Source organism: Pecten maximus, chromosome 4 (genome assembly GCF_902652985.1).
Source record: "Pecten maximus chromosome 4, xPecMax1.1, whole genome shotgun sequence".
NCBI lineage: Eukaryota > Metazoa > Mollusca > Bivalvia > Pectinida > Pectinidae > Pecten > Pecten maximus.
The window spans coordinates 40,887,723-40,912,366 of NC_047018.1; the positions used below are offsets into that span (position 1 = coordinate 40,887,723).

The 24,644-nt window shown below is 35.5% G+C and overlaps 2 protein-coding genes across 3 annotated transcripts in view; both read right to left on the reverse strand.

Moving 5' to 3' along the window:
- The window catches only part of LOC117326093 (multiple epidermal growth factor-like domains protein 6), a 33,882-nt gene extending 24,160 nt beyond the window's left edge, over positions 1-9,722 (reverse strand). For both annotated transcript variants that reach the window (XM_033882709.1, XM_033882708.1), the window contains exons 1-11: positions 9,597-9,722; positions 6,951-7,181; positions 5,633-5,851; positions 4,218-4,358; positions 3,592-3,726; positions 3,199-3,333; positions 2,659-2,796; positions 1,972-2,106; positions 1,360-1,485; positions 782-919; positions 72-209 (exon numbers count right to left, since the gene is read on the reverse strand). In XM_033882709.1, coding sequence (XP_033738600.1) covers positions 72-209; positions 782-919; positions 1,360-1,485; positions 1,972-2,106; positions 2,659-2,796; positions 3,199-3,333; positions 3,592-3,726; positions 4,218-4,358; positions 5,633-5,851; positions 6,951-7,181; positions 9,597-9,657 — 1,597 coding nt within the window. In that variant the 5' untranslated portion in view covers positions 9,658-9,722. The remainder of the gene's footprint in view (positions 1-71; positions 210-781; positions 920-1,359; positions 1,486-1,971; positions 2,107-2,658; positions 2,797-3,198; positions 3,334-3,591; positions 3,727-4,217; positions 4,359-5,632; positions 5,852-6,950; positions 7,182-9,596) is intronic.
- A 7,676-nt stretch (positions 9,723-17,398) lies between these two features.
- Positions 17,399-24,644, reverse strand: LOC117326102 (apolipoprotein D-like). The gene is made up of 5 exons (XM_033882719.1): positions 24,324-24,644; positions 21,355-21,485; positions 19,729-19,811; positions 18,677-18,769; positions 17,399-17,690 (listed from the first exon to the last, which is right to left on the reverse strand). Exons 1-5 carry the CDS (start codon positions 24,441-24,443, stop codon positions 17,554-17,556), a joined length of 564 nt encoding a protein of 187 aa, XP_033738610.1. The 5' UTR covers positions 24,444-24,644; the 3' UTR covers positions 17,399-17,553.

Below are 24,644 nucleotides of genomic sequence, written 5' to 3' on the forward strand. Positions count from 1 at the left end.
TCATATCGACTACACGATAAATCGAGATATATTTTCCTGAAATGACTGTAACGTCTTGGGAAGGCCAGTACCTTGGTTACAGTTAAGTCCAGTCCAGCCATCTCGACACTCGGCACTCACTGGGCACGTGCCGTTCACGTGGTCACACGTGCCGTTTAAACAGTAACACTCCTGGGTGCAATTTAAACCAAAACGGTCATCACCGCAAGCTGAAACATGCAATAATGAAGAAACGTAATTATATAACACAACGTAAACGTGTCATGTGATAGGGTTTAAAACTCAGAAACTTACTATGCTCCGTTCACCTTTGCTTTCATGCACAAACTAAGGTAAAGTGAACACAAATTCTAGCGAAACTCACTTAAGGAAAAGAAGAGAGGTTGGGAGAGAAAAGAAAGCATTGCAATTGAGATAGCGCTTCCAAAGCAGAAGGGAAAGAAGAACCTCCAAGATGACTTGCAGTGGCTGTAGGCTTTTTCTTTAAATAAGCGAAAAATGTGTAAAAAAATCACTAAAATTGCTACCTGGCTTAATTGAATTGGACTGTCAGTGAAACACTTGGAACAATTACAAAGGTCTGCTGATATCTTTCCTAGTTTACTTCATCTGAGGAAATTACGCGGTAGTTAAACTATACTGACATCATGAGAGTTTTGATTACAATTTCGCTATTTTTATATAAACAAATGAATTAATGACCTACATCATGATATCTTCCATCGTAATGCCACCTTGTGTTTGCATGATTTTTTACTGGATAGTTCCACTTGATACTTACGTTCACTACAAGTCAGTCCCTTCCACCCAACTTCACATGGGCCGTCCGAGTAACAAAGTCCACTGTAAGGATCACAGTCCCGGCCCTGACAGTAACATGTCTCCTCACAGTCAACCCCGTAGGTTCCTTTGGAGCAGTCTGGAAACATCACAAGTTAAATTCGAAATGAGATTAATCAGTTTTGAATAAATTTGTTTTGAAAAGGTGGTATCTTAAACACAATTTAAGATTTCGAAAACAATCTGTTTGAAAGTTCCATGGACGAATACTGTTTAATTAACAGTATCTGCGAGGAATTTTGTATCGCTTGATTCGCGGTCATAAGATAAAGCGCGAAAATAAATGCCTAGTGTATATTTATATATTCAAATAAATGTATGGAAGTGTTTATTGCAGAATGTTTGAAAGGCTTTGTTATGCAAAATTAAATATCTTGGAATTTAGTCCGACTGGGACAAAGTCCCATGAAACTTACAACAGCGAACGGTCGGCTTAGGCTAAGACAAGGTCTCACATATTTCAACAGAAAAAATTCAAGAAATCAATATTTTTATACAAAAGGTCACGAGAGTACTTACCATCATCACATGTCGGTCCTGTTCGTCCTTCTGGACACAAGCACGTTCCATTGACTGGATCACATGTACTGTTGGTACAAACACAAGTGTTCAAACAGTCTGTCCCATACTTTCCGGGATCACAAGCTACAATAAAAACACATGTTAAATTTGATTAACGTCTTATTGTTTCTTCAGTCCATGTTTAAATTAACTTGAATAGTGGTAGGGTTAAGCACGTGTGTTTGACTTTCTTTTAAAATACAATGTTGAAAATTGAACCATGTTGCTATATTGCACCTCCCCTTCTTGCTTTGGACATTTGTTTCGACCTATTTTGATTTTTTTCACCGTCGCCTTCTAGGTTTAATCACTTCAGGTAGTTAGAAATAGCTGTATGCTGCAATTTAAATCATTTTGGCTCTAGTATGACTTCTGATTTGTATTGACAGATGCTAATAAATTAATCTTGTTTGTCTTCTGCAATGTCCTATAATACTATTAAGAAATATTGATAATTTAATATGAAGCGTATGCACAAATCGCGGAATTTGTCAACCGTCAGCGCTCTTTGTGGAATGTTTCATTTCCAGTAATCTGGGTTTACTCTGTCTAATACACTATTCATCTTACCTTGACCACAGGTAGGCCCTAACCAGCCGTCCCGACAGAGATCATCCTGGCAGGTACCAGTGATAGGATCGCAGGTCCCGTTCCTACAGTTACAGGATGCAGAACAATCCAGTCCGAAAGTATCGACCGCACAACCTGCAATAGGAAGGCCCTAAGTCACCAAATAGTCACTTTCTTCTCAATATCAACATTGTAAACTGACATAACATCTACAGAACTGTAGTTGTATTGTTTTACATGTAACAGAAATGTGTTTGTGTATTGGAAACTGATATTATGATTTAATTAAGATGAATCTATGTACATTTGATTTCTACATCTACCAGATCTACCAGAACGAAGACGTCTTAAGAATTTCAAACATTTCATATCAAATTAAAAATTCGAGCGATAATGCAGCCAAAATCAAATGAAATAATGAAAGTGTATTCGTCACAAGATCAGTACTTTTTACAATTTTACCAGAAGGAATATCACTTTCAAAACTTCAATGGCGTATATACTTATTTTACGGCAATGTTTAAATAGTGACCTTATGAACTCTAGGAAATTCAAACCATGGGGCTTAAACCCACGTGTTTCCTTAGAGTGAACCTTCACCACAGGTCCTGTCGAATGAAGCTTTAAATGACGCTGATAACACTAACATGGGTCAGTCTGAACACAAGTTATCACAACCCTACTCACTCTCATTACAGAACTGTGTGGCCCATCCGATCTTACACCTCCCCAATGAGCAGACACCAAATTCTGCTTCACAACTTTCCTGTACACAATGGGGGCAAATTTGGCTACATCCAAATCCGAAAGTTCCGCTAAGACAATCTGGAAAAGGATTTCAAAACAGATCAATCAAATTGTTTATGTGCAAAAAGGATAGACACTGGTCTAAATTTTAAATTCGATAATTTATTTCCGATTTGTAAACGCTTAATTTAAATTTAACTTGAACTCTAAATCTTACCAAAACATCGTTGTAAGTTCGTTGAAGAAGTATGTATGTTCAGAAAGTGTTCTTTTTATTAGCAAAAAAAAGAATATTGTTTTCAATAAAACGGCATTTGACAAACAGGGAAATATGTAAAGAACAATTTACAAGTTTTGTATAATGAAATTATTTGATTCATCTACAAACATTTATGATGACTGATTTCAGTCTTGTTTTGCTGTCATGTAACTATTATGATATTGTCAATATAAATTTGCTCAGAAGAAAGAGCTACCAACCTTCACTGCACGTAGGTCCCACGCGTCCCCGTCCACAGAGGTTTCCTGGACAAGTCCCATTGGCCGGGTCACAGGTACCGTTAGCACATCGACAACTTTGGGTACACAAAGGTCCAAAGGTTCCCGCCGGACAAACTGATAACAAGACCATTTTAGATCATACAATACCCATGAAATAACTAGGGAAGATAATTTCGAATAAAGCACCTTTAAAACTAATTGATAAAATTGCCTTTCACACTTTTGGTCTTGGAATTGACGAGTTCTAGATGGACAAAAAGCTTATGATGCAGTTTTCGTATTCATCCGCCATTACTAATACTAAGAATATGGGTATACGTGTTTTCATTCATCGGTGAGTCTTTTATACGGTCTCATGTAAATTCTACATACCAACGCTACAGTTGCTGCCGGTCCAGCCCGCACTGCACGCGCCGAAAGGGCACTCTCCGGTAACGACGTCACAAGTACCAATCTCGCAATGGCAAACTCCCTGACAATCCTGTCCAAACGTTTCATTCGTACAAGCTGAAAATTCAGAGCGACAAATGAAATCAAAACAAATATATTTCATAAACTTAGATGGATCATGTTTGTATTAAAGTGTTCAATAGGTACAAGCTGAAACCTGAAGTGTCGAAAGAAACTCGATGTTCTTTTCAAGGACCGAGGTCCGACTTCCATGGCAAAGGCGCTTGCGGAAATTTAAATTATGCTCAAAACACAGCATGAAAATCTAGAATATCATTAAACAAGCGAAACCGTAATTTCTATTCGATCATCATTAAAAGTAAGGAAGTATATTAACAAAATGCATATCAGGAAGAAACTGGTAGTTTGGAAGCATTTTCTGCTTCAGTGGCGACACCAGGCATTCAAATCCATGTCAAATCCGGATTAAGTCACATCGTCATAATGAAAACCAGCAAACAACTTATAAACAAATCATCCTCAGCTTTGACATTCAAATAACTTTCAAGTGAATACATCAGTGCCTTTAAAATATATACACTACTTACTTTCATTACATAATTCTGACGTTTTGCCCAATTCCTCACAGCCAGACCAACAGGTGCCATTCTCGGGGAAGCACATTCCGTCTTTGCAGTAGTCGGGACAGCGTTGATCACAGTTATCTCCCCATGTTCCATTGCCACATCCTAGTATAAAAAAAGGAAAAAATGTCAACAATATTCTTATCTGTTGGTTATTTTAGTCCTTGCGCCATTATAAAAGGAATTGTGTATCTAGATTATGATGTCACTTAATTTGACCAAATATCATCATATTGAAATGCTGTAGACAGAAACCATGGAACTTGACAAATATCACCATTGATGGTCCACATTATCATGACGGAGATTAGGAATTTTTGCCACGTCAATGCATTTAGGCAGTCGGGGTATCATTACAACAGTGAAAACATAAGTATGTAGACTTATTGAATGAGTTATTTTATAAACAACTTTATGTAAACAACTGTTTAGTCTTGTCTTTTGATAAATAATTAATTAAAAGTGTTAACAAAATATAGAGGATTAAATTTCAATTTTATGCAACCAAATAGAAGCACTTAAAAAAAAATTAAAATTTAAAAAAAAAAAAAAAAAAAATACAGACCCAGAAATTATTTTATTGGCATAACGCAACATCTGAGCTCGGTCTATTGACCTCCGAAACTTAAGAAACACAGATACCGATCGACCTATCTGAAGAAACTACATTATAATGGGATAAAGTATTCATTTAAAATCTAGAAAAATGTATTTGAATCTAAGTTATTTGTAAGGAAACACTCATGTTTGGGTTATATATAGAAAACAAATCTTGCCTTTGAATATGGAATAAGGTAAAATTGTGTAATTGTACTCTTACGCAATGTAAGTTAAGGAATGTGGTTGTCTTCCAAACAATCAATTAAACGACACCTTTAAGTAAATGTTATTAAAGACATTAACCCCTGATAGCCAGGGTGTCAAACAGCCAATCGATTTTTTCTCTTAATTATTGCTGATGGTTTAGGCCAAATTGGTAGAATTTCAATCGGGCGAAAGTCAACTTAACTAAAAAATCGACTAGCGTATTTGAAAAACCAGTGAAGAAATATAATAATATTATAAGGATGTGAATATATGATTGTTTGACATTCAAAAGAATCATCTTCGCAACTCTTCGGGTGGAATGATATGAGTTCAATGAACATGGTGTCTTTAAGAGGTATACATGAACAAAACGTATGTGGACCCTTATATTTTAGGGAAAATGGTAAAAAAATAAAATAAATACACACACATTAAATACAGTTAAATCATGAAAACAACCGGAACTGTATATATATTTATGATTAAATCAAACGCGAATATTACATCTTGTTAAAGTAACTCCACAGCCCAAAACGGACAGGTCAATGTCCATGAGAGATTTATATACTAACCATAAACCTCTAGTTCACACAAAATAATCGCTATTATGCCTTTCTTTCCGGGCAAGTGCGAAACCTGGTCTTCGAAAGTGACGTAGCGCCCTCTAGTGAGACAGTCGAAAGTGACGGTCCTTTTCTTGTTCTGGTCAGTCTGCTGATGGAAGCACAGCCTGCCCTGTTCGTAGCCAGCAGCTGAGTTAGATACATACACTTTTGTGCCTTCCAGAAAAACTGAAATAAAAACATGACTTAAGTTTGCTTGCAACATCGCCGACAGTTTAAATGTCACCAATGGTATAAAGGATGCATGATATACCATACTATTAAACTAACCTTATTTCGAAAAGATTTCATTATAACGAACATTACAGAAAACATCTGATACTGATGCCGTGTGAGTGGGGTGTCCATTAATTATGATTAATTAGTAAGATTAAACTAAATCACGTTTAAGACTCAAAAAAGTGTTGTGCCTGCCTACCCCATTGCTTGGCGATTTGGCCCGTGTATTCAAAGCTCATACGCCATCAGGGAAGGGGCAGTCGGAAGCTAATGATATTACCCCGAAGTCCGCGATGGCGTCGGCTTCCCACCCAAAAATGCTTGAGGGTAAGTTTCCGAAAGGATTCCAAACTATTATCATACGTCAACCGCCCCCTGCCTTTTGGTACATAATTCATAAGAGGGTCAGGTATTGCAAACTATTTGTTGGGATTAGTTTTGAATTTGTTTTTACTTTAAATAATTTGTAGTTTACGATGATTTGGCAATGCACGAGATTAAGTATCCAATAGTGTGATAATTAGCTGGAACTGAAGTGTGAGCATTTTGCGAAGGTTGATGCGGATAACTTCCCATCCCGGTGGTACCACATATGGTGAAAGGATATTTAAGCAATGAACAGTGGTTTTAATGTTGTTATAGTCGAAATGCAGCATGGATACCCTAACGGGTTCCCATGCCATTTGGCCACCATACATCTTGCTGCCATATCGACTATAACAACATTAAAACTACTGTTCAATACTTATATTTACATTGTCTCACTATTTTCGTCAACTTTGAAAAAAACTGAACCAGCACAAAGAAATCCCGCCTTTTTTAATGTCACATGACCCACTGGGTGTTATAGCCTGAGGCACTGGGTGTTATAGGCGTATGGTGGCAACTGCCTCTTAGCATTGTGTCAATGGGTAAATGCGGAGCAAATGTAAATATATCCTTATTGATACCACGTGTGGTGTTTTGGGAACATCCTTTTCTCTTCTCGATAAAAACAATAGGCAACAGAAATGTAATTCAGAGTAATTTTGACGTTTAAGTTACTCACCATTTGTCAGAATGTCTATGGTGATTTGAGTAACTATGGAATCTTCTGTTAGATCCACCTGCCATATTGGGAAGGTGTTGCTTGCATTTGCTATACATGCACACTTCAATAAAGCGCCGGGGGTATATCTTGTTCCGTCATTGGCAAAGCTTTCATTGCAGGTTCCAAACTTTGGGTCGATGACACCATCATGCGCGCTCTGAAAGGCTGGTTTATTCAAGGCCATATTCACTGTGAACAAAAGGCAGAGACATGTACATTCAATAAACAACTAAAAACAGGATTCCAAAATTACATTAATTTCGATAACCTAATTTAAAGGCTTACCATAAATATTCCCGGATATCTCTTATATGACAATGAAATATCGCAATGCCACTTTATTTATAGTATCATCCGCACAAGGGCAGGTACGTAACATTCCCTGACTAAATTACTAAACCATTCTTATTGTTCGTTTGTAACGTTTGTTGTTTATACTAGTAATGACTTTATGGGTAAAGGTTGGGTAGAGCCTTGATTTAAGTACTCTTCTCGGAAGTAGAAATCAAGGCTTGTTGTAGTGTTGTCATAGATTTTTACTGAATGAATGAATGAACGAATGAAAATATATCGTCTATACAGTACAAGTCAGTTATCGCCCCTGTTTTTTTCGAAGTTGTATATATACATTTATATATATTTATGTATTTTTATTTATTTCAAAACAATTGATCGAAGCAAGTTATATCAACATTTATTAATCATGCTTGTCGACCAGGATGGAAGCGCGCGAGGATCCTACTGTGAGAGGAAACAGGGGGTCCCGGGAAAAACCCACGTGGTCGGGCAGGTGACCCCATACCTTTCCACTTCCATTCGAAGAATCGAACCCCGGCCGCCTAGGTGAAAGGCAAGTGTTTTACCACTGGACCACCTGGCCGCATGAATAGCCTTGGCAATATACACAGACTGTCATGCATTGTAATCAACATATATATTTTGACATGACACCTACGTATTTGGTAACATGTTACGTCTCCAACTTTAACGTAACTAGGAACAATTGTTTTGTTTTAACAAATTTCCCGCCGTCGGCAAGGCTTGTAATGTTTTTCTTCTGATTTTCCATTGCATTAAAAATGTACATCTCAACATGCTTTCGACGGGTTGAGTTATGATAAACAGAATATCACACCAATTACCGTTGTACCAAATGTGCATAGCTACATATGCATTGTAATATGTCGAAATGAAGAATATCTGCAGGGTAAATTGACAACAATCTAAATTCAGTGAAATGCTACTAAGAACGTCGACCCGGTTAGTTTTGATTCACATCGTATGGTCAACGATAGCCAGCGGTCAACTAACAGACCCGCCTATCTCCCATACTGATCACATTGACCAACTTGACCAGCATGACCAGCGGTCATTTTCCGTTATCGTTGATCATCGGTCTCTGAAGTCTGCGCGCACCTTACACAGGTTTCCATGGATACGCGTGTTTAGGAAGGAGTTGTATAGTTCTCAAACCAAACCCAAAATCTGGGTATATAATTGCGGATTAAAATTGCTAAAATTAGTATTACCTGTTTTAAACAAGTCAAAATAAATATACTCACATAAGTAATGATCTTAATGTACTAAATCTTGTTTATTATCATTTTATAATAGAACAACAATTACGGAATATTGAGGAAACCACTTTTATCTTTATAGATAAAACCAAAAGATTTTTCGGATGATATTCGCGTGTAATATAATGCAAGTATTTGGGATATGAATAACATATTATAAACTGCAGGGTAATATCCTCATATCATTATGTAATAATCCATTCTCTAGATCTGTAATACTCGGTAATACTCTTAAACAGAATAGTGATATTGAGAAATTCATCTCACTAATGTTAACATTGTATTTTCAAATTCTAATAAACGCAATCTATCTGACTAAGTTGTGCTAAATGATAAACTTCTTTTGAACTATCTAGAGATATTTGAAATTCATATTATCGCTTAATACGTTACGTGTTTGTGATCTGAATCCGAAAATACATATATCCGGTTGATTGACTCGAAATGATCATTTAACTGTGGTAGTTCAATTAAGGAAAACAAATGAATGAATGAATGAATGAATGAATGAATGAATGGAAATATATCGTCTATACACTCCAAGTCAGTTATCACCCTTGTTTTATTCGAAGTTGCATATTTTCGACGGGATTAAGACTATATTAATGAATTTTAGCATTTCACTATCAATATAAATAAATAAATAAATAAATAAATAAATAATAAGTAAATTGTAACAAATAAAAGTTCTATGTATACCGTTTTTAGGTATCATACTCGATATTACTTATCGACATTTAAACAAACACGACTTGCGTTTTTACATTTTGAAATAAAGATATCGATAAGTGAAAGCATTGCTAATAAAAAAAAAAAGTACATGAGGTGTAACGTTAAGGTTTTCACAGTCTAAGGCAGTCATAAAATTAATTTTATGTCAGGGTGTCACCGACCCCTTTGTTAGTAACTAAAACAATACAATGCATTAAAACGACTTTCACTAATTTCCCGTCGAAAATTGATTTTATAAAATATTTCAGGTTTTAAAAATATACTAGTGAAATTAAGATATATAAAAAGTACTTACCGAAAGATGAAGAAACTGTGGATAAAAGCACCAAACATACAAAGAAAGGGAAAGCGTCCATCGCTCACGCGCTGACCACTGGTCAAGGGTATTTAGTGAGGTGTTGTCTCCGGACAACAGGTGGTCATGATGCCTGTACGGCCGGAGGACTTACAGTTGATCACTTGCATAGATAAAGAGAGACATTTGTAACAAACAGAGTTTTATTGTGATTTTATAATACCCTTCACCTTATCGAAAAACACTTCATCATGTTAACACATTCCTTTCATCTTAATTTATATCATGATCAACAGCAAAAATTTTAACAAATAAAAATTAAAAAAAAAAAAATATATATAAATAAATAAATAAATAAAATACGAATAACAGTGTTAAAGAAATTGAGGATAACAAGAAAACGAATTGTTATTGTTGTTATTATTGTTATTTTTGTTGTAATACTAACTATTGTATTTCATTAAGAGTTGGTCAAACCGATTCTGATTACCAATATCATCAATTTCATTGTAAACAAGAGTAAACTTTTGAAAATGCAATGAAATAATAACTCTATTTCGTTTTATTGGAAATTAAATGTAATCAAAATTTCGTTTGTTTGCGATTTTAGTGTAGTCGCATTAAACTTTCAACTTTTACACGGTTTCCTCGTCTACCTTACTGTTGACAGCTACTATGTACCATCATCTGCCTAACTGTTGACGACGACACTATCCTTATCTGTCTATATCTACTAAACTGTTGACCAATATAACAGTCCTTCATCCACCTAATTATTGCCAAACTTAATCCTCATCTACCTAACTGTTTACATCTACATGCACTATATCCTCATCTACCTAACTGTTTACATCTACATGCACTATATCCTCATCTACCTAACTGTTTACATCTACATGCACTATATCCTCATCTACCTAACTGTTGACCGCTACTCAGCTTCATCATGTCCCTAACTGTTGACTGCTACCTTCATCCTCATCTACCTAACTGTTGACCTCTACATTATATCCTCCTCTACCTAACTGTTGGTCCGTACACAGTATCCTCATCTACCTAACTGTTGATCCCTACACAGTATCCTCATCTACCTAACTGTTGGTCCGTACACTGTATCCTCATCTACCTAACTGGTGATCCGTACACAGTATCCGCCTCTACCTAACTGTTGATCCCTAAACAGTATCCTCATCTACCTAACTGTTGATCCCTACACAGTATCCCCCTCTACCGAACTGTTGATCCCTACACAGTATCCTCATCTACCTAACTGTTGACCTCTACACTGTATCCTCCTCTACCTAACTGTTGATCCGTACACAGTATCCTCATCTACCTAACTGTTGATCCGTATACAGTATCCTCATCTACCTAACTGTTGATCCGTACACAGTATCCTCATCTACCTAACTGTTGATCCGTACACAGTATCCTCATCTACCTAACTGTTGATCCGTACACAGTATCCCCATCTACCTAACTGTTGATCCGTACACAGTATCTTCATTTACCTAACTGTTGACCTCTACACTGTATCCTCATCTACCTTACGGTTAATCCGTACACAGTATCCTCCTCTACCTAACTGTTGATCCGTACACAGTATCCTCATCTACCTAACTGTTGATCAGTACACAATATCTTCATCTACCTAACTGTTGATCCCTACACAGTATCCTCATCTACCTAAATGTTGATCCCTACACAGTATCCTCATCTACCTAACTGTTGACCTCTACATTATATCCTCCTCTACCTAACTGTTGATCCCTACACAGTATCCTCATCTACCTTACGGTTAATCCGTACACAGTATCCTCATCTACCTAACTGTTGATCCCTACACAGTATCCTCATCTACCTTACTGTTGATCCTACACTGTATCCGCCTCTACCTAACTGTTGACGCTTGTTCTGTATTTTCATCTACGTTTTGGAAAAAGAATAAATATAAGCTACTTAGCATGGTAACCACCCAACATTGATGTTTTTATGTGCAATATGGTTGAATACTGAATAAAATATCGTTTACTGTCATACTGTATCATCATCTGTCTAGCTGTTTATCCTTACATGAGGTCCTCATCTGCCTAACTGTTGACTATCACACTATATCATCATCTGCCTAACTGTCGACTGCTACATATCGTCATCTACCTAACTGTTGACTTCTACACTGTATCTTAATCTACATGGTAATCCATGCTATTCACAAATTCAAAGATTAAATAACTCCAGCAGGAAGAACATCATAAGATATATGGTTTTAGGGTATTGTTTTGCAAAAAAACAGTACTGTAGGACTTAAAAATCAATGGCGATCAATCTTACCAAAGGAAATGAAAAAAAAAAAAAAAAAAAATTATTTGATATATGCAATAAATGTTGTTTGAATGAAAACTGTTTTCTCTTAGAACCAGAAAATTTTGTCGTCTGACGAATCGTTGGAAGCAGTGAATTAAATAGCTTATCCGCATCATACCAACTGGTTATTGTTCACCCGGGGTGAAACACACGCTCGTGTCATTCCAAACATTTTTACGATAAGAAAAAGATAATGTGTTGGCCAGTCACGCCGAGGGCGACCTTCTACAAGTCTGACGAACATAGATATATATCCGACCCATATAAATCGATTCCCGTAAACGAGTACGGAAAGTACCGAAAATTCCCGAATACGCGAACTGTTCCATAAGTAATTATATAAGTTCCTAACATATTACCACTCCGAACTTCTCATAGGGATCACACAACTAAATAGTTCACTATATGTTATTTGCTAGTGACTCCATTCCTTCATTTGCTCATCTGAAGTTCAATGTTATTTAAAATTATTCAGTTTGATGTTCCTAGGCACCCCCGGGCTAATTGAAATATGTTTTGGTTGGGAGTAATAATAATACTAACATATAAATACATTTCAAAGGACCTTTCCAGCAAACAATGAAACGTTGCCCACTAACCATTTAAACAAATTGATTAAGACATCCCACATGTCCTAGTTAAGGTATTATTGTATATCAAGGGGAGATAACACGGTCTAGAAAATGATGAACCCAATTTTTCATGGAAGTGGACATGTGATGTTTGCATCACCATTTGCGTTGTTAAAAATGAATAAATAAATAAAAAACAAGTATTTATTAAATGTTGAAATGATGGCAAATATCAGTAAATGTTATGTGTTTACAGGGGAATTCTACATTAGTTTACCTGTAAATAAAATAGAGATATTATTTTAGGGCATTTTTATTTCACCAATATATGAAAATTTAAAACATTACCTTACATGGGAAATAAAATGACAAACAGTTATGAGAACAGCAGTGAAAGGAAGATCAGGCTGAATTTTAGCAAACCATCATCATCAAATCACATTTCGTCCGTAGTTCGTCAGTCGTGTAAATAATTTTGTTACGCTATTTCTCTCTTGATTTGATTATCAAGATGACCACAAACCTTAATTATGAATTTTGACATTTGAAGTTTGTTTATGGGAATAAACCACAAGCTTCTTCAAGTTATTATTTATAGAAAAAAAATAGTTATATATTTCTACTACTGTAGTAAGAGTAGGGGCTATTTATTTCTAAAAATACAAACCAGATGCAGTCAAATGTGACTATAACAACAAACTTCTTGGAACATCACGGACATGTTTTGTATGAATTTTTGTGATCGTATTTCCAAGATGGCCGCCAGTCATTATTTTTGGATTTGGCATTGAGATTTATTTACCACTTTTTCTCAGGAGCTATTGAAAGATTTTTCTTGAAACTTCGTGCATGGATATGCTCAGTATTTATTCTAGTGGCATATGCCATTAATGCCTTGACCGTCAGCAAATATTTTGAATTGTGTCTTTCTTATATAGGTTAATATATATGTGGATGTTGTATAATAATCAAAGTACTGAAACGCTTGAAAACTTGCGCAATTTTATCAGCTGACATGGTTGTACAATTCCTTTTTCATGTTTGAATTGTATCACAAGCAGGATTTCCCTTATTTTTGATATTCAGTTCTCCAATTGGTTCATTACGGTACTTTGACAGATAACAATTTTGGACCTGACCAACCTCACATGTCCATTGTATGCATTTAAGTAAGTCAAAAGCCACTTGAATGTGTTTACACAGTTGTAACATTGAATATGATTGATGATAACTTGTTCCAGCAAACTTTGTTGAGTTCCATTACAGGAACGCACCAGTCAAATGTAACTATTTTAGGGCCTTTCGATTTTGTGAAGTAGTTTCAATGTAAGAAATGAATGTCAGACGGACACTGCAACATTTTGAAGCGTTTTACCCCCAGGTCATTGTATCGAGATTGTATTAGTGATAAGACTCCTCCGACTCTCAACTCTATGACAAGTTGAATCTGAAAGAATAAAAAAAAACTTGGTCGAGCTCTACTATGTTTGAGGGAAACCCGCCATATTCCGATTAAGTTATTCCACGGAAAGGGTAGATGGTATCTCTTGTCAAAAAACGGACCATAAGGTCACCGGTGGCAAAAGTGGAAATCGAACATGGCCGAGCTGTTAAGGCATTTCAACTTGTTACCAAGTTTGATGTACATCTCTCCGAATAGTTAAATTCGAGAAAACTGACATTTAAATTTGGAAGCCCGTATGGTATTTCACCATGTCGACAGAAATAAAGATGGTAGTTAGACGTGTTTTTTTTACTTTAATATCTTCCGTTCTTTAATCAATAAAGTGAACACTCGAGCACCGTGTGCGCTTACACATGTGCCGTGGTGTCATCTGTTTCCCGCCGAATATGTGGTTAATCGCTGTCACTGTCGAAGTTCGACACCCCTTGGACTGGGACGTTTTTTTGTGACGGGGTTAAGAAGCCGTATATAGGACCTCGTAATAGTAACCAAAATGCATTTTGTGGGAAAGATATTGATTCAGTCGTTTGCTTTTCTCCGAGGACATTTTGAAATCTCGACTTTCCTCACATCAACGGTATTTTTATTGTTTACCTTTGATCAGATAGAGCCATCAATATCAAAATCATCAAGAGAATATGCGTCAGACAATTCGTTACATGGATCGTGAATATTTTTGCAGCGTAACAGTTTCGTTCACCATGATAGGTCTAGTTTCAGTAGCAGTCTGTACATCATTAGTTACATTGTATGGTTTGTTACTACTGACCTACTATGGAAACAGAGAGTTAGTCAAATGCATAGCAGGCTCGGAATAGTAAGTCGGTAGTAAACCATATAACGAATTTCTCGCACCGAGGACCTCTTAATACCCCATTTTGATACAACTTGGATGTATTTTGTCCTGTTCGATAAGTCTTATAATTGTCCAGGTAGAAATGTGAAAAAAGCTACATCTAATATCAAACTCTACATTCTGTCTTTTTTACTTAACGAATTAGCATATTGATTGTTACAGTTCATCGTCTTTTCTACGTGAATCTTCCGCCTTTATTCGTCAATTTCTACTCGGGTCGTCTGCCGAAATGTTTAAAAATATTTTAAGCATCTTAGGGCGATAGTGTACGACAAAACACACAGGCGAAAGTGTTCGTTCAGAGTTATTTGGGAATGCACTCTTGATATTTCTCTTTTATCCTCATGTTTGAAATCCAAGGTTTATGCTCTCGATCCTCACCGTCGAAATCCAAGAATAACAAGATAAACTCTCGATTAGTTATCTCCCCGTTATACCCACCTTCGATATACTAGGTTTATGCTCTCGATAATTTATCTCTGTCTTACCATCATCTCCGATATCCAAATTCTACCACGTTTGCTATGCAACGCCAGTTTTGTTTGGTTTAAAACCGTGTATTATTTGCCAGTAATACACTCTCGTGTCAATAATACACGCTCGTGAGTCACTGCTGTTACAATCTTTCCTTTCCAAAATCGTGCATTTGTAAACAAACATGGCGGCGCCAAAACGTTTGAACGTCGGAGACCGTGTATTTTACAACGGAGAAATTTGCCAGGTTGTTAATTTCTATCAACCCAGAGCAGACTTTGCTAAACAATATGTTGTAAGGTCAATTTCCACAGGCAACCTTTGGAGAGCATTTCTACATGAATTGCTGGCCGACATCCCCGAAAGTTCTTCTAAAGTTGGCGTCAACTGGCTTGGGATTGACGTCAGCTTTTGAATATTCATAAGCACGCGCGCCTTATCGTTTCTTGTGAATTGTAACAGCCATGTAGCGACACATGTCCCGGGGTTTCGTTGCCGTCTTTCTATTAGGAAGAGGTAGATCTCAGAAAAGTACATGGTAGATTAGAAATAATCAACTTTGACTCGTGTATTGTTGCAGGATATACAACTCGGACTCGGATATTTTGCAATTTTAAGTAATAACTTAGGCCTGCGGCATTCGTTATTAATTTAATTGCAAAATATCCTCCTCCTAGTTGTATATCCAGCAACAATACACGAATCATCGTTAATTATTTCTTGAGTAAATTTTCTATACCTCCCCCTTTTATACTCCCCTTTGAATTCCAAGTTTTACGCTATCAATAATTTATCTCCCTATATCTTTAACGATAAGTTATCTCCCCTTCATGTTTATCAACGAATTCCAAGGATTTAACTACCCAAAAGTTATCTCCCCTATATCCTTATCTACGAATTCCAAGGTTTACGCTCTCGATAAATTATCTCCCCTTTATCCTTATTTTCGAATTCCAAGGTTAACGACTCTCAATATAATATCTCACACTTATCCTCATCTTCGAAACACGAAATTAACGTTCAGTACGTTACTCGAAGTAAATCTTCATTAGGGTAATACTCTCAAGTCATTGTGTTTTTTATGATATTCTAAGACCTTTTTGTGTCGGACCAGTTTGATTAATATTAAAAAAAATATCGCCAAACACGATTGATTTCATTTGAGGTTGATGTTTATTTGTTTATTTGTTAATATGTTTTCCAATTTTTTTGCCTTGTAGTCCAGTGCTCTTTGGGTTTTTAGTTCGAGACTGTCCCTTACTTCCATATCAACCACTGTGTATTTCAGGTTAGAGAGTTAGAAAAAAATTTAAGTTTCCTTAGAGACGGTTTGTGTGCCACACAGCAATGCTTAGCAAAGTTCACCCAGAACTTAACACATTAGACAAGATTACTACAGAATATTTCCTTTTACGAGAAATTTTGTTTAGTATGTGATGCAATGCATTGAACAAATCATGTGTCTTCAAAAAAAAGGTACATCTTTTATCATAGAAATCGCAATTACAAACGAATTATATCAGATTTTTGTTTCACTTTTCTCTTTTTTAAAAGACATCTTATTTGTTATATAAGACATTTCAGAAAGGACATTATGGATCTTTAAAATCATTAGATAACCTTTTCACTTTTCTTTATCAGATATACTATTTCATTAGATGTTTGATGTAATATACAGAAAAAGTATATATTATAGATATCTTAAGAAGTATTAAGATATCTCCTTCATTTATACATGCAAACGATATCTTATAGAGTATCTAAAGTATTTATAATGTAAGACATTGCATAGCCTATTAAGATACCTTATTTTTGATGTAAGAAATCTGATGAAGTATTTAAGATATTTATGATGTAAGACATATCAAAAAGCATTTAAGATATTTATAATGTAAGACATCTCATAACGTATTTAAGATACCTTATTTTTGATGTAAGACATCTGATAAAGTATTTAAGATATATCTTATTTATGATGTAAGACATATAAAGCATTTAAGATATCTTATACAATTGTACATGTACATCTTGTGTACTTTGGTTAATCACTGGATCAAAATTGTTCTATAAATAAATGACAACTTGGCTTTATTTTACAACTGTTTACTTTCGCATACATGTAAACATTCAAACTGATTCAAATTCCGATTTAGAAACATGCGAGAACCGAACATTCCTCTCTCTGACATTTCATCATTTTAGACCAAACCCCAATGGCACACGTCACTATCTACAGTCTGAAGCATCGGTAGTGATGAGGCGATTTATTGAAATGTTATACATATCCAGTTTTGCGATGATTCTACTTCGCAGTGCGCCTTGCAATACAAAGCTCCGTCGGCGTTTCAGAACCCACAAAGTTTCTAAAAATAAAATTAATATCATATTTCAAAATCCCAACATAGCGAACGCTCGGGAATGGAGGCAATATGAATCGGCCGCTTAATACATGTAGTCGCTATATGCAAATACAATCTGGTAGCATATATGTATTGTTTAAATAAAACATTAAACACAAACATACACGGTGTGCTAAGAGATTTAAACAACATTAAAATAATTCTGGAGAAGATATAAGACGAGAAAAAAGTACGAAAAAGGTGTATAAAATAGAACAAAAGTTTATCTTTTATCAAGTCTAATTTTATGATTATTTGAAATGTCTTTTAATAAACTTATGATATTCTTATTAATTTCTTTATTTGTGTGGTATGTACGTATTTATCACTGTCCTTTCTTTGACTACCTAAAATTATCATTGATTCAGATTGTGATGTAAACCCTAGTGACATATATCAAACGCACCCTTTTGCTAGTTTTAATCTTCGGAAAATTTTGCAGATTGGACCGTCCTAAATCTATTTGAGATAGTGTAAAAACCAAGAAAACGAAGGTGGTTCTAAATTGTACCTAACTAAAGTGTCGGTCTTCTACTCAGATAAATCTCATAAGATGTTTTAATGATTTCTCCCACATGATCATGTCCTAAAACATCTTTGTATAATAGTTTTCGGGACGCAAAAAATGAACATGTAAAGACAAAATTATCTAACAAACATACCAATGACGAAAGAAGATACACACACACACACACACACACACACACACACACACACACACACACACACACACACACACATATATCATAAATATATCAAAAATTAAACTTGTTATTCAAAAATTAAAGTTTTTGAAGTTTGTTTCAATAAATCGCTAACAAATGAAGATGAAATATTTTGTGAAATAATTTATCACTTCCTTTGAAACCGTAAGGGGAATAAATCTGTATATTATATTTGAAGAAATTGATCTATATTCAAGATGGCGACCTGTGAATAAAATGTCTCACCTGTGGCGAAGAGTCCATAGGATTTACACGTGTAGACAAGAGCGAAATTATCGTAATCCGTGTCTAAGACTAAGTAAGGTCCAGGGTCTCCTCCTACAAGTGTAGACAATTCATAAGAATAAATATTTTTCACTCCAATGTATCAATTAAACATTCCATACCGCATTAAATACTTCATTTAACCTTGCATTCAAGAGTGCATGTGACTTCAACTGACCATACTAGGACATATTACAAACCTTTGGAAAAGTGCGTAAATTGAAGGTGATAGATTCTCAAATGGAGAGAATTTAATGCGGCATATGTACTTGTAACCTAAACTGAAGTAAGTATTCTAAAATAAATCTTATTTTTTTCGCAGCTTTTGCACAAAAAAAAAAAAAAAAAAAAAATCCGACACTGATGTTACCGACACACTGTCAATCTGATACATTGCCTCGAACATAAAGTGTGTCATTAAAGTTAGGTTCTACTAAATTTTCATCGTTTGTCAACGGCATATGTACATACAATTTGTATGTACCTGTTGTAACTGTGCTAACATTTTAATATTTTATCATTTCTTGTCGTTGCTGTATATGTGACTCTGTACATAACCTATGTCGCCATTTTTTTACGCTATGATAAAAGGTGTTTTTTTAATCGATGTTTATTTATCTATTTATTCACTCCCTTCTCTTGACAAATCACACTAGCATCCGGTTTATCTATATTGATATTGACACGTGGCAGGCGAGACAAAACTAGTTTTCGTCTCATTGGAATGCAACAAACATTGTCGTCTCATTCGAATGCACCGAACATTGTTTATAATGTTTCTAAGACGGTAGGCCTAGGCCTAGACGGTAAATTTAGTTGTTGTTTTCCGACCTCGCCAGAAGTTGATATAAAGGAAGTAATGGACGTTTTAATTTTTGACAACAAATACACCTATTAATGTTTTCCGTCTATTTCTCAGAAAGCTTACAATGGTGATATTTTCAAATTGCCCAAGAAGATGCGAAAACCTTGAATCAACAAAGTCGTCAAACGTGATAGCAATTTCTACCTACCATTGAAACTGATAGATAGTCGGCCTGGTTTACCAGAATCGGGGACTGTGGCTATCCCTGTTACAGTGATCGCATATTGAAACCTGCAAAGTGAAATCAACTTAATTTACAGCCATTCATAAAGAAAAATATAGAAAACACCATTATATTATCATATATAATAGAAAAGGAATATTTGAAAATTTCGATTTAAAAAAAAATAAATTGGCAGTTTGATATTTAATTGCGATAAAATATAATAGGTACAGCGGTCGAATTATATATTTAATACATTTCACAAAGCGAAATTAATGTTGATATTTTCATAGTTTGACAAAAGAAGATAAGAAGTATACAGATATTTTAAATAATAAAAGGTTTGGAGAAGCTGGAAAAGGACAATTTTAAATTATTTTAAAAAAGATAGATCTTTTACGTATGGGTAATGTACGGAAACGACTATTCTCCTATTTCCTGTATAATTCATTTAGTTAGAATGGATATATTATTATTATTATGCTTTAATGTTAAATCGTACTGCATAAAAAACAGTGAATATAGAGATGTACTTGTTATCGTAATTTTCTGTTTAATAAATTGTCCGTTAAACCTAAATAATTTTCTGTACCTACAGATATTTTGTGATTATCAAGGTTTTAAGTTAGGAGTTACCTCCCTTGCGCTACACTGTCGTCTGTAAACTTGAGGCTAAATATGTTACTGTATATGTTTGGAAACAGAGGGCTTAAATTGGATCTGCCAGATGTCCAATCCCTTTTGTCATAACTTTTAATGTCAATAAAAGTGTTTGAAATTGAACGTATCTCGCAAGTGTGAGGGCTTTCTGCTAACGATACAAACCATAAAAAGTTCATGTAGTTTAAAAACTGGTTTTGTAATGTTGTATATAGTAGGAATACATTGAATATGAACATACATTGAACTCGTTTCCAATAGGGCCATAAAATAAGGAAGTATCCTTTTGCCAAACGGAATAATGGTGTTGAACAGGAATAATTTCAAACCTCTTCTCCCGAATCCTGAAGTTGCTATTTTCCCATTAGATGTCGGCAAAGTTATGATTGTATCTAAAGCCACAATATGATATATTGAATCTCCAAACATCTCCGATATACTAGAAACTTCAGCAATTGATCATTTTAATTCATTTTTTATCTACAGGGGAAAGGATTAACTTTATTACCTTACGAGTACAAATCGTGGAGGTGATCGAACCTCATGACCTAACGACGTCACATAGTTCGACCATAGAAGTCAGATGCGCATTGACGGAACTAATTGTCTCACTGTGGAAGCGATACACCCTATGACGTTGCCTTCCACAGAAGTGACACATAAGGTATGATATCATTCATTATTGTCATTGTCTGACTGTTCAGGGGATTTTCATTCAATCGGATACACTTACCAATTTTATATTATGGACGTCATAATATGATTTCAGGTCAAGCAAATGTTTAAGTATATTAGTGATAAACCTGTTCTCGTCTTGAACATGCCATCCCTGGTTCGATCTTAGGATACACATAAAATGGCATCATTTTCAGCTCATGGTTAGAAAAACCAAATTACTTCACATTATTGTATAGTTGAGATGTTACTTGAGCCCTGTGACGTCACACTTACCATTTAGTTATTCCAGTGTTGGTAACTCGGATATCCCCATTTCCCAGTACGACATAGTTTGCCTTGGAACATGTGAGCCCGAACTGAAACCTGGTTACCGATCTCCTATCTTCAAACCAGTCACCCTCGTACTGTAAGTTCAAGTAATTCAGGTCAAAATTGTGGTTTAGGAAATGGCAGCCTTTGGGATTCCGAAAAATATTGGTACAAATGCATATATAAAAGTTTAAGGAGTAGTAGTGTGCAGCCAGCCGGGATCGAACCTGCGACCCTCGGCTTACTGGTCCGCCGCTCTACCGACTGCGCTAAAGGGAAATTCCCCCTAGGCGGAAGCTAGAAGGCGACCATACAACTATATTTACCATTGTATGGCACTGCCACTATATTACCCTACCAATTCAGTTGCGTGTTCACCAGCCTATGAACTGCCAACAGGAAGTGATCTCTGCTACTGGTAAGCGCGGGAAATTTGAATTTGAAAATTTCAAAACAAAAATCACATGACAAATAAAAAATCGCAGATGGTAAATATAAGAATTGAACGGCTTTCAGTTGGCATTCATAGTCAATATGAATTCCAACTGGACAGAGGCAAATTCAACATGAAGCTAGCGCTTCATGGAATTTGCCTCTGTCCAGTTGGCATTCATATTGACTATGAATGCCAACTGAAAGCCGTTCAATGCTTAAATGTACAGTATTTACAATTAAAACCCGGCCTGCTTCACATATATGTAATACAACAATGTTAGAGGTTTTACACGGCGAGATACTTTTGACAGGCGCCGTGTAACCTCTAACTGCCCATAGCTGATTTTCCCGATGCTGACGATGAAATTTTCAAAGTTCGTATTTTGAAAAAAATATAGCGTGTCAACTTACATTTAAATGATCAACAGGGTCCTATATATATTCCTATCCATAATCCCATGATTAAATGAGAAGAATTTCACAGCAAACACACAAATTAAGAAGTTTTCTTCTTCTGAAGCGAAGCAGAGCTCAAGCAGACAATACTGCCGGTAGGGAAAGTAGAAATACCACGTGATTTGCCGGTTAATACAAAAACGGATTACAAGTTATGTCCTACAAGTGGAATGCAACAAAATCCGTATCATTTCGTTCCGTTTGAAATACCCAGGACTATTTTGTATCAACCTTTAGGCAGCCATTTTTAAAACGGCTAGAAAAGTGCTACAACGACATGGACATGTATCTTGTGTGTTCCACCGGATTACACCATATATTTGTGTCAGTGATATACATATGGAATATATATTGCATAAATGATGCGTACACATCATTGTAATGACCTGTCAACAACTTATGTGTTTTTTTCAATCATATTTCGTTGCGCTTGGATTTCGGGCGCAAGCTGCATTAAAGAATTAGTGCTTCGGAAATAAGAGGTCGCAGTCGGCAAAATCATATCCGATAAAAATAAGAGGCTACCAGCGGCCTCTTATGTTATAGGAGTACACATATATGCTGTTTAGCAGTGTCTATTCAGAGGTTGAAACCTTATCAGACTTCAAAATTAATTTGTAACAAATGATACAAGGAAGGATCATTCCAATACCTGCAAGTTTTATTTGATGTTATTTCAAAGTGATGCATTATTCAAATTTGACCAGATCTATTGATTTCCCCCCCTCTATTCTGTATTACTGACGGACCTTGATATTTGGAACCCCTTTCAAAATTTCTATACCTTTGACATTCATTGAAGAATCCAAGAAGGATGATGAGTTATTTATTGTTTGGAAATACCGGACATAACACGTATAGTGCAATACACAGTTGATGCAGTATCAGCAAGCATCCTTGGGTTGTTTAAAAAGTTCTGTTTAAAGTTCAGGATAAAAGACGTTTTTATTAAATTCAAAATAAAGTGTTGCTTTATTAAATGGATGAATGAATGATATTTTTTAAACATCTAGGGATACATTTGGATTGGTAAAGGGTGAAATCACTGACCGAACGTGTCATTGAATTTTAAGAAAAAATAGTGAAAGAACAGCAGTGTTATTAAAATGATATCATAAACTTGAATAAACACCTTTCTACTTTAAGAAAGAAAGTGTCTGATCGCTGAACACAGAAGTCAAATTGCTGTTTCATTCATTCAAATATATATGCAATATGGACATTTTTTAACTTCAAAAGGAATTTAATAAGGTTTATATTAATGATGTATATACGGAATGTTCTCGTTGTAACGTCTACAACTTCTCTGGAATTAAACATTATTAGTAGAAAAGACGTAATATTTTCGTTGATGAAACCGGGACATAAACTTAAAGTGGTAAGGGAGATAGCTGGTTCCCTGCGAAACCGCATTTCTACCAGTATACCCATGATCCCTCTTACCAAATTTGACTGAAAGTAATGTTCTCAGTCCATGGACGGAAACGTTGTAAAGACGACATTCATGTTGGCCTTATTCCAAAACGACGTTAAATGCTGACCGTTCTGAACTTTTGATAGCATGATAGCGATATTCTCTTGGATGATTCTGTTATATATATTTGACCACATAACATTAACTACATATACTGTATACGCATATATTTACATAATAGCCAGTTCCCAAGTCTGTCATAAATCAAAATATGCGATTAAAATTGAATCAATCTAGTTAAAGAAATGAAAATATTTATGCGATAAATAATTTATAAGATATATTGATATATTTCTGTATAATACTATATTATAAAAACATATATGATTGTTTTTGCAGAAATGTCGTCTGCCGTGTGGGAAATGGTACAGAGTCCGTCATTGCTTTGGGAAATATTTCAACATGATGCATTACCGTGCGTCATCTAAAATATCTGTAAAAATGCAGTTTATACACCAGCAAACGATAAAAAATTATTCCCTAATCAAAACCAGACGAAAAGCAAATAAAATATGATTAAACGCAATAAAATGAAAATCGAAATTTTATCATTGAATAGAATACTCACTCTGCTGATGTTAAAATCTGGTTTAGTATCGACATTTGGACATCTAGCTCGTAAACGTTGTCCTGTTGTCAAAGCCAGAACAGCAAAACTGATGGTCAGGAAGAGATACATTTGCTTCATGGCGATCCAATTTTCCAGCTAGTTTGTGAATTTTTGCCAACTTGTCCAGCTACTGCAGAGGGATAATGCAACCTGACTGTATGGCCTATGTCAGAACGACTGACGTTGCTATATGGCGTGTGATAGGTGTACGTTTGCTAGGGGCAAGTACATATTAATTTATTCATTAATACGTATTTGAACTCAGCTGACCACACGCAA

Excerpts from the sequence above, each read along its gene's own strand:
- LOC117326102 (XM_033882719.1), bottom strand. The coding sequence starts at position 24,443 with ATGAAGCAAATGTATCTCTTCCTGACCATCAGTTTTGCTGTTCTGGCT. Across the intron at positions 21,486-24,323 it reads CAGATTTTAACATCAGCAGA|TACGAGGGTGACTGGTTTGA; the intron begins GTGAGTATTCTA and ends TTGAACTTACAG. Across the intron at positions 17,691-18,676 it reads CTATGGACTCTTCGCCACAG|AAACTTTGTGGGTTCTGAAA; the intron begins GTGAGACATTTT and ends TTTTATTTTTAG.